Source organism: Juglans regia, chromosome 11, assembly GCF_001411555.2.
Source record: "Juglans regia cultivar Chandler chromosome 11, Walnut 2.0, whole genome shotgun sequence".
Classification (NCBI taxonomy): Eukaryota; Viridiplantae; Streptophyta; class Magnoliopsida; order Fagales; family Juglandaceae; genus Juglans; species Juglans regia.
This window is the reverse complement of record NC_049911.1, coordinates 32,570,916-32,581,704: the sequence shown is the minus strand read 5'-3', so window position 1 is coordinate 32,581,704 and position 10,789 is coordinate 32,570,916. Positions and strand designations below refer to the sequence as shown.

At 35.8% G+C, this 10,789-nt stretch overlaps 2 protein-coding genes across 4 annotated transcripts; both read left to right on the top strand.

Annotated features, from left to right (window-relative positions):
* The first annotated feature begins 291 nt into the window (after positions 1 to 291).
* Positions 292 to 1,432, top strand: LOC108998783 (uncharacterized protein At4g14100-like). Its single transcript, XM_018975482.2, has 2 exons — positions 292 to 893; positions 1,095 to 1,432. The coding sequence occupies exons 1-2, from the start codon at positions 431 to 433 to the stop codon at positions 1,217 to 1,219; spliced, it is 588 nt and encodes a 195-aa protein (XP_018831027.1). The 5' UTR covers positions 292 to 430; the 3' UTR covers positions 1,220 to 1,432.
* Positions 1,433 to 2,555: 1,123 nt separating this feature from the next.
* LOC108998887 (ADP-ribosylation factor 1-like) lies at positions 2,556 to 8,927 on the top strand. 3 transcript variants are annotated; one of them, XR_001997396.2, is made up of 9 exons: positions 2,556 to 2,961; positions 3,071 to 3,109; positions 3,279 to 3,341; positions 4,491 to 4,509; positions 5,658 to 5,769; positions 6,242 to 6,289; positions 6,617 to 6,747; positions 7,321 to 7,835; positions 8,553 to 8,927. XR_001997396.2 is itself a non-coding variant. In XM_018975626.2 (8 exons), exons 1-8 carry the CDS (start codon positions 2,859 to 2,861, stop codon positions 8,584 to 8,586), a joined length of 549 nt encoding a protein of 182 aa, XP_018831171.1. In that variant the 5' UTR covers positions 2,557 to 2,858; the 3' UTR covers positions 8,587 to 8,927. The 3 variants fall into 3 exon arrangements, 1 of the variants encoding a protein (XP_018831171.1); XR_004797621.1 differs by having other exon boundaries at positions 6,964 to 7,835; XM_018975626.2 differs by lacking the exon at positions 7,321 to 7,835 and having other exon boundaries at positions 2,557 to 2,961.
* Positions 8,928 to 10,789: the final 1,862 nt, after the last annotated feature.

Genomic DNA, 10,789 nt, shown 5'->3' with positions numbered 1-10,789 from the left:
GGTCTCATTAAAATATTTATTAAGTTTTGGAAAGTAAGGAAAAAAAAAATATATATTATAAAGTTAAATTCATCATTTACCATATTTTTATTTGAAAATTTGAAAAATTTAAATTATTATTTTTTTTGAACAAATGATAATTATAAGATAAAAAAATTAAAAATAAAAAAATTATTTTTTATTTAAATAATATTTAAAAATATCTAGAGTCACTTGAGAATAGTCGTAAGTACACAGAAAAAGAGAAAAAAAAAAAAAAAATCAGAAAATACAAATTTCACCTCAGCAGATTAGAAATCATGACTCCCCAAGTTTTATTCGAAACCACTCGCCTCACTCGAGCCAGGGACGTTATCTCCCCTCCTATACAGAACCCCACAGGCCACAAGAAAAGAAGAGACACAGGCACAGCAGCAAGAAAGGAGAAGAAATGAAACTCAATCTGCTTTGCTTGGCCTCTCTGATCTTCCTTTTCGTGAGTTCTTCCGCTGAATTGCCTCGTTCCACCCCAACTCCCTTGCCATGGCCCGAGCAATTTCACGCAATTCTCTTCTTGAACTTGAACTCCACTCGCCTCCAAATCAACGACCTCTGGTACGACTGGCCCAAAGGCCGGAACGTGAATATAATTCAGAGGCAACTAGGTGAGCTGCAATATGATATTGAATGGAACAACGGCACTTCGTTCTATTATACTGTAGGTGCGGGCGGGGCATGCGAGGTAATGCATTTCGAGGTGGGTATTCCTCGCCCAGATTTTCTTGATGGGGCTAATTACCTTGGAACTAAGGCCACCGATGGGTTTCTGTGCAACGTTTGGGAGAAGGTGGAATTTATTGTCTACTACGAGGATGTCCTCACGAGGAGGCCAGTTCGGTGGGATTTCTACGATGGTATGTTTGTTAATTTGTTGCCAAGTATTGTCATTTTTAACTATCAAGTCAAGTCAGTATGATCATTTATCAAAAGTACTCAAGACAGAGACTGATATCATTTGGAAATTTACCTCTCCAAGCTAGTAATTACTAGTTTGTTTCTTCATTTAAGGAACTACTTAAATCTGAGTTTGAATCATGTGACCATGCATTTTGTAGGGATATCCACACACGTGCTTACGTTCGAGGTTGGTGCGGTACTGCAAGATTCAGTCACCCAAGCACCTGCTTACTGTTTCGATCAGGAAACTAAGAGAGAAATCTTAGAAAGCAGATTAATCTAATTTGTATATGAAGAACATCATGTGTATGCCCGCTTTTTTATCCGATGATCTTTTACTGTTCTGTGCTTGAACTCCGTCGTCACCAATACTGGTTTATGTTTAGCTTTGGCCTTGTAGTTTGCATTTGCTTGGAAAAACCTCTTGTAAAGAAGCACTTTCAATGTGCTGGGGATGCATCCGATAGATATCTACAACACTTATACCATGACAAAAGTTTCGAGTACACTTCAATTCGCTTAAATGCACGTACGCAAATGAGGAATACTAACACAATTAAGTAAACAATTAGTGATTACTGACTCTCGCTAGCTTTAGACTTGAGAAATATAACTATAAAGATATCTATAAAAGTAAATCCATAAATTGAGATAGTTTCATATGATACATTAAATTTATTTTATAATAAAAATAATTTTACAATCTGAAGAAATTTATGAGCTTAACTGATCTCATAAAACTGGTTTTATAAGAGATGACTGCTCATTCTTTATAAACATGCACAATATCTTATCTATAAGTAATGTGAGATTATTCTTCAACACCCTCCTTAACGTACAGACCAATATTTTTTTCTTGATCCTTGTCATGAGTAAGTAGTGTGAAACTCTTATTCGTCTTATGACAGACTCTGATACCATGAAGAAGTTCATGAGCCTAACTTATCTCTTAAAACCGATTCTATAAAAGATGATTGTTCATTCTTTATAAATATGTTCAAGACCTTATTCACAGACAATGTGAGATTATTTCTTAATAATATAACGTATCATATCAAGTTATGTCAGTTTGTGAATTTATTTTTATTTGATTTTTTTTATAATTTTAGTTTTATTTGATCTCTTTATAGTTAAAATATTTTTCTTTAAACTTACATTTTATTTGATTTTTTTATAATTTTAGTTTTATTTTATCTCTTTATTAACTAGAACATTTTTCTTTAAACTTACAACGTCAAAAACCAACATTAGTTTGTAATTCGGACAAAGTTCCCAGAATCACAAGAATAATATTGGTCCTTCTCGATCATCAAGAACCCTTTTAACTTGGGTTGGAACGCGAGCATTGCTCATTAGCAAACGACTGCGATCCAAATTTAAAAGCCCATAGGATAGATGGGCCTTGAGAGACTACTAAATTATAATCTGCAAAGCTTTGTAAAAAAAACATGACTACTAAAAGCCACAGTATTTAATTTTCATATAACTTTTAATTACAGAAATCTCTGAAATCTACGAGTAATGGAATGGGCTGGCAACAGCCAACAGAAGCCATTACCTTAGGTCTACAGAAGTAGGCCCTACAGATGTTACAAAAGAGCAGAAAAAAGGCTAAAAAGCGGGACTGTATCTATTGCACCGGAGAGAAGCATGAGTATCACCTCAGGTTCCCTCTTCTGTGCTTGCGCTTGCGATTCACAGTCTCTGCTTCTGAGAAACTGAGGTACTCTGCTCATCCACAGTCCCTAATTCCTCCGAAAAGGAAAAAAGATTCCCCAAGATCTCGAAATTCTTTTCAAGCGGACCCTCCCCTTTTTGGACCAGAGGGTTCTGCTTCGAGATCTCAAAGAACTAAAACAAAACCGAATAAAATTCCGTCTGATCTGCTCTCAATTTCATGCACCGAGAGTGAATCTCTCAATATGGGTATACTGTTTACGAAAATGTTCTCGTCCCTCTTTGGCAATAGAGAAGCTCGGATTCTCGTTCTTGGCCTCGACAATGCCGGAAAGACTACAATCCTCTGTAAGTTTCTCTAATTCCACTCGTACCCAGTTCTTAATTTCTCACTTTCGAATAGTGGGTTTCTGTTCAATTGGGGTAATTCAATGGTTTGGGTTTGGATTTTGTGCAGATCGGCTTCAGATGGGGGAGGTTGTGTCCACGATTCCAAGTTGGTATTCTTTCCCAGTTCTAACATTTATGTTTCCTTACCAGTCCATTTTTTTTCTCTTCAATATTATTCAATGTTTGTTTGGTGGGAAGTTGTGGTTTCATTATGTTTTCAAGTACCCTGGAGTGTGTTTCTTGGGTTAAATATGTTCACATATTTTTGGGTGCAGCAATTGGATTTAATGTCGAAACGGTGCAGTACAATAACATCAAATTCCAAGTATGGGATCTGGGTATGGAAATCTCTTCCCTTGATCCGTGTCTTCAATTTACGATCATCACATTTGTCAACTATAACGCCAAAAGAGTATTCTGATATTTGCTTAATTTTAATTGCTAACCATTATAAAAACAATGTGAGTTTGAAAAAAAAAACGCTCATTCTGTGACCGTCATTGACTAGAGATTGACTTGATTTGGAGTTGTATGCATTTTTATTTATTTGATAGATTTGTATTTTTGGTGGACGTGGCAGTGGATTCTATGTGTGGATCATGAATTGGGTTGTTGATATGAGTTATTTTATTTTCAAGTCAGTTTGTAGAGTACACCATCCACTTCACTTAAATGATAAAATTTGATTTGTAAGATTCAATTTTAAAATTTATTTTCCTTATCAAATTATATCACGTAAGCAATGTGTGGTGTAGAGGTCTTAAAATAGCGATACTCTGTTGATATATATAATGAAGCAGCTCATTTGAACTTGTTGGAGCCTCATCACTTGAATGCTTAATTAAAGAACTTTGTGTTTGAAGTTATGCATAAGAAAAATTCTACTCATCATCCCACACACCACACACCACACATAATTTTTTATTTTTTTTCCTTACCAAGTATATGGCATAGGGATGATGAGTAGAAGAACTTAATTAGTTTAGTAGGAATAAAAAAAAAAAAATATGCGGTGTGTGAGATGATGAGTAGCAAAACTCGAATAGTAGTGAGATGGTTTGATTTAAAGATGTTTTATTGGGTTTTGGGAAAATGAGGGAAAAAGTTGAATACAAATATTATAAAGTTAAAATTATTATTTTTTTTTAAATTTGAAAAAGTTTTTTTTTTGTTTGGAAGTTTGAGAAAGTTATAATGAGTAGGTAATGATTAGATGAAAAAGTTGAAGATTTGAAATTGAGAAGTATTTTGTGTTTGAGTGATGTTTGGGAATGAAATTATGAAAAATTTTGAGATGAGATGATCTCATCTGAGTGCCCAAACACAGCCTTACTGTTTAGCAGATTACAACTGTTTTGTAAGAAGTTAATGTATATGTACATGCCCGTATTCAAAAAGTAGAATTTCATGATCTCATATTATTGAGATTTTTAGATATTATAAATGATGTAAATTTTTGTTCCAATGGCATTTCTGCACTTGTACAGGTGGACAGACAAGTATCAGGTACATGATTTTCACTCTATTCTTTTGTTTTTTTAATAGTTTTGAAATGAAATTTTTTGCTGATTTTGTTGTTGAGAGCTCTAAAGTGGACATCATTCTTACTTTGTGCATGGAGTTGGGCAATATATCCGAAACTTGTACCCCTACTGAACTGACTCGACTGGAAACTGTTTGATATTGCTTGGTTTACGAGAATCAGCTGGTCAATGTTGATTCAGGAATTAAAGAAAAAAAAAATTGGGGTTTGGTTTTTGGAGGTTCAACCATGCAAATCTTTCTTTGGTTTTTCTCTGTACGCTAGGGTTTGGGTTTGTTTGGGTTTAGGTTTGGTTATGGAGGTCATTTGATAGTATTGTCCAGATACTATGGCTTTGCTGTCCGATGTGTAGGTTTGCTTTGATCTTATTGTTTTTTAAAAATGTGTTGTATATTTGAAAGTTGAGTATATTTACCTGGTTTTATGATCAAATTTAGTTTATATTAGGCTTGTGGCTGGAAAAAAAAAGATTTAAGTTATTGGTCTCCTCAAAAAGTGGCTTTATAAGAATTTATCCTATAGTAGCTAGTTGTCATTAGCTTTTATTTATTGATGATATCTGATAGAAGGAGCCACACTATTTATACTGGTGTTGAATTTGCAAACACCATGGAAGATCAATTAATCACTGCTTTTTGCATTGTCTTGGTACCTTCGGAACCTTGGCGCCTTGTATATTATTTATTTGGGGTGTCTGGTTATTTCCATTTTGGTCTTTGAATTGCTTCAAGGTTGGTTTGCCTGGTTTGGATGGCTTCTCCTCTACAACTACTCTGGTTTATATGAACTTAAAAGAATGGCTTGACCCATCTTTAATACAAATGCTAAAATGGATTTAAAAATAACCTATTTTACAGTTCTTGAAGTTTATAATAGATTTCTGCCATAAAATATATTGGCTAGAAGACATAAAATATCCTTGATTTGATGTCACCCGCTCATCTTTTTGCACTCTTGAGACTATTCAGTTGTCCCTTTTTAATCGTTGACTTGATGTTGTATCTCATGCCACTTTAGTACATGGGGTTGTAATTTTCCTCTGATTTCAAGTCATTTGTTTTTCATTAACATTACATGCTCAGCTAACTGCTCATTGGGTTTTACGCCACAGGCCATATTGGAGATGCTATTTTCCAAATACCCAAGCCATAATTTATGTTGTTGATTCAAGTGACACTGATAGGTTGGTCATAGCGAAAGATGAGTTTCACGCAATCTTGGAGGTATGCTTGTTCCATGTTAATGCTTAGAGGACTATAGGATTAATTTGCAAAGTTGGTGGATATAATTTTATTATTTTAGTGCTCTATGACCACCTTTTATTAAATATCCAAAATCTTGGATTGGCTGCTTATTTGAAATGAGCCGAGTCCTATTGATGGTATTAATAAAAGTAATAAAATGGGTTCTTTTGGCGGCTTTAAAGTTTCATCATAAGATTGTCACGTGATATGTGATATGAGATTTTGTAACCTTTTTAACATTGAAATTTGGTATCAGAAGGTGGTGGTGCCATACCTGGATTCGCCCCCTTCCTTTGATTGCATTCTCTAGACAAAAACATACATGCACAAAAAAACTTCCCCCTTCACTTTCCACAATGGTCAAAGATTTTGGTTTTCTCACTTAGTGACGCATTTTTCTTGCATATGTTGGAAATCTTATGATGTAGGTTTACATCTTAATCTTTGTCAGGAAGAAGAATTAAGAGGTGCTGTTGTTCTCATTTTTGCAAACAAGCAGGTTAGTACTACTGCCATATTATTAATTACTCTAGATCTTGTCTGTACAGGAAAAGATTTCATTGCCTTATTGAGTTTGTAAATAAAGGTGAAAGAAAATTAATATGTTGTAGGCCCTTCGCTATCCAAATATATATAGAACCTTATGGCATGTGTCAAAAAGAATGACAATGCCTTTTGTCATCCGTTGTACAATGAGTTGAAGTCTGTTTAGTATGTGTTCATGTTCCTGTATGCCTTCTGAATACAAGTTGCAAGCTGCTAGGTTTTTTCTCCCTTTTCTTTCTGTTCTGTTTTTGTTTTTGATATATCCTTTTGGTCCTTACAGGATCTTCCTGGCGCACTTGATGATGCTGCTGTTACTGAGGCTTTAGAGTTGCACAAGATAAAAAACCGCCAATGGGCTATTTTCAAAACTTCTGCTATAAAGGGTGAAGGTCTCTTTGAGGGCTTGGACTGGTAAGTTTAGTTACAGCCAGGTGGTATACGTTTTGGCATTGGTTTAGAGGTTACCGCAATATTGCTTCTACACTTTCCATAGACTTCAAATTTACACATCGCATCGTATTAGACCTGCACTTCCAATACTCTTAAGTACAAGAGGCAATCAGACATGTGGCCTCATGATCTCCTTATGTTCTGTGATATTGAGCAATGCAGTATAAAACCTTTCAGGATGAAGTTGCCTGAAGATTGGTAGGTGAGGATTATTTTATGTAGCAAGTGGTTGGTTAAATTATGTGCTTGGATGCGGTGATTGGGTTATAGAGGAAGTTAGACAACTACATAACCCTTAAAGAGTACAGCACTGGTTCTCCACCCAAATCCGTGCTGTCTGTTGCCTGAATTTCATCTCCAACCATAGCAAGTGAGAGGTCAGACCAAATCACAGCAGGTGGTCTATTTGGGTGAATAACATTTTCTAGAGAGCTTGCATTTATTATGTGTCTAGTTTGTTGAACTTGGCAGTGATTGCTTGCAAATTGTTTTGGTTTATTGAGCCATCAATGGTCACTAAAACAATATTGACAGTGGTAGTGGTAGGTGATCAGTGATAAATGGAGCGAAGATGACTTTGAAACGTGGTCTGTTGTGATGGTGGTGGAGATACTTGGTGAAAATGGTTGGCTCAGATTGATTATATGAAGGCAGTGATTTTTAGGACCTATGATCTAGAGTGGATTTAGACACTCGACGAAGGCTGAAAGAGAATGGTGGCCGTGATGCAAGAAAGAGTGAGCAAGGGACTTCTCACACATTAATATGGTGTAAAGGCGGGCTGGGACAAGAAGTAAATCTGGTTGCCATTGCAACCATTTTCACATCATGAGGAAAGGGAGAGTGCGAGGGGCATTTCAACCTTTCAAAACTGGGACAGCACCGTCCTGAAGATGGGGAGGACACCTTTCTGGTATATATATGCATACATGATGGTTTGTTTTTGGCTTTGAAGACTTGAAGGTCCAAAAAGTTTGACCGATGGAGACTCAACCTAACTACCTCAATTTCTAGCAGAAACAAATACAATGAAAGGATTATACTATAAGGTACAGCCCTCATCCAAAGCTCTTTCCTCTTCTGTTACTGTATTACAGGCATGGATTGTGACTACAAGAATTGGGAAACACTTACAGAGATCGAATTTGAGTATGCAAACAAAATCATCCATTTTGGCTGGTGGATCTCTTGTCACTCTGTTCTTAATTGGCTAGTAGATAGCTTCTGTGCCTTCTCTTTCTTCCTATCAGGATTAGTTGCGTGTTGCCAAAATCAGTCCTGGATCTAACGGAGAGTGGATTTGGGTGCTATGTGGGGAATTTTGGGTTGGACAAGCACTATCATGTGTGATGTGGGCAGTTTGGATGAAGAGAATGTGATGCTTATTAAGTTCTTAAGAGTTGATTTTTATCACCGAGTGTCATATTGTTCCATTTCCGGGTTTTTGATAATTGTCTTGATTCATTTCTGTTAGGTTAGGGGCTGCGTGATTGCTCTTGTACTTGATCCTGCAAATCCCTTACTCTGTTTTTCCATTTGTTTGTTTTTTGATAGTGCCTTTAATTTTGGGTTTTTTTTCTCCTGGAAGTTCATTTCTGCTTCAACACTTATACTGTGACATAATTAATCCACAGAGTACCACAGGCTGTGAAACTAGTAAAATACATTATCAAAAACCATTCCGTTCCGTTCCGTTCCCTTTTCCCTTTTTGTTTCGGTAGTCTTTTAGCAAAAGCCTAGTGAAATGAACAATTTGTTTGATGCAGGTTGAGTAACACGCTCAAGTCTGGAAGTGCCTAACTCTTTCAGTTCCAGTAAAGGATATAAGCCTGCTGTCGTTTGGCCAGAACGGAACTAAAGGGTGAAGTTTGGATTAACTCGGTAGACTTCTCTAATTGATTTGGGAGTAAACCACTCTTACATGTAAAATTTGTGATCATATACATGAACCATTTGGCTCTAATTTTTGTTGTGATACTTTTCTTTATTTTCTATCCTAATTTCTTATTTGTTTTCCCCATGTTTGCGGATTATGAATCTTTGCAATTTTCTGGCCTAAACTTCCTACAATTCAAAGAGATATGGATACATTATCTGGACTCAATGTATTTCATATGAAGATTTACATTGTTCCATGTGCAGAATTTAATGTTGTGGCCCTTGTGGGGTCCTTAGACTTTGTCTCTCTGGATTGTAAAAGTGTTTGAGTTATTGAGCCGGAAAATGATGTAAATCTTTGGGCTCGTTTGGATACAGAAATTCATCTTATCTTATTTAATCTAATTTTAACTAATAATCTCATTATTATTTACAAATTATTTCAACCTATCTCATTTTATCTCAACTAATACTTGTTTTATGTTCTATTCTTGAGTACTTTATCTTTAATCTTATTTTTTTTAACCTTGATGCGGTAAATTTTATGTTTTGGAGTGTGTAAGGCAGCATTCATTGATCTATTTTCCCACTACTAGTTCCTTCATCTTACATCCATAAATTCCGAATATTAGATCTAAAAGCCAGATTTGAAACCTTTATGAAACTCCTTATTTTGTTGGTGCACGTCTTCTCTCCTCTTCTTTACCAAACCGTCTGCAATTAACTTCGTTTCCCGGAGTCCTCAATAAACGTCGGCGTTGAACTTCTATAGATGCATTTGACCTGCATAATTGTCTCTCTTTCTTTCAATTGATCTCCAACCAACGCCATTTCAGCTTTATTTTCATCCATCCAAGGAGCAATGGGATTATCTCTCGACTGCCCAAAACTTCGAATCAGAATTCATGGTTAGATTTCACAGTTATCTCATTAAATATATATATATATATATATATACACATAGAGTAATTCTACATACAACCGTGAAGTGCGTAACCGCCGCGTAATCGCTTTGAAAAAGAGTAGGGTCCACTATTAAAAAATTAATTTTTTTCATGTGGGTCCCATGTTTTATTCATTTTTTTCAAAGCGATTACGCGGCGGTTACGCAATTCACGGTTGTAAGTATCTTTTCTCATATACATACTAGGTCAAAGCAATGTGCAAAGCATGTTTGTCAAGTTAGATCGATCAATCATTTGTTTTACAAAAATAATATATTTTTTTTACAAAATTTGTAAAAATAGTTGATGGCATATATAGCTTAGAAGACATTACTTCAACTTTTATACAAGTAATATAATTAATAGAATATTACAAAGGAACTTTAACAAACAAATTAACTACTACAATCAATATTTTAATAAGATGATTGAGTTTGCATAATCAAGATGATGGTATTTAATGGCGTGTTTTGGGCCAAATGAGATTTATTTCCCCTTATATTTTGGCTTTGTATTATATTTTTGTTAGATAACTGTATAACCTCGTTGAAGATATTTCAGTGTTGTGGTTCTGTTTATAAAATTTTGGTACTTATGATTACTAAGTTGTGAAATTTATTTTCTTATTTTAATGTACTTTTTTTAATTAGACCATTCTTTTTCGAACTAAGCTTGTTTTAGTGTGTTTTATTCTCTTTTGGGCCCAGCCCATTCAAATTTGAAGCCAAACCCGTAGCTTGCAGCCCAGTCCTCCATTTCTCTCTAAACAGCGCCGTTTTGGCCATAGCCCTTAGGGCTTTATTTCTTTTCCTCCTGCGTGCGTGCCGTCCTCTGCTTCTCCTTCTTCTTTGGTTTCATATTTCTTCTGTGGGAATAAAAATAAGGATAAAGTAAGTGTTGAGGGAAAAATGTGTTAATTGGCATATTCTTGTGAAAACCTATGTAAAATTAAGTTGTAACAAGTGTTGATGCATTGGTACATGAAGAATATTGAAGTATGCTCAACATGGCTCGACTGGCGCTCGAATGGCGCTCGAGCGGAACCTTCCAGAGAGGTTCGCTCGATGAGCGCTCGACATGGCGCTCGAGCGGAACCTTCCAGAGAGGTTCGCTCGATAAGCGCTCGACATGGCGCTCGAGCGGAACCTTACAGAGTGGTTCGCTCGTTGTTCGCTCGACTA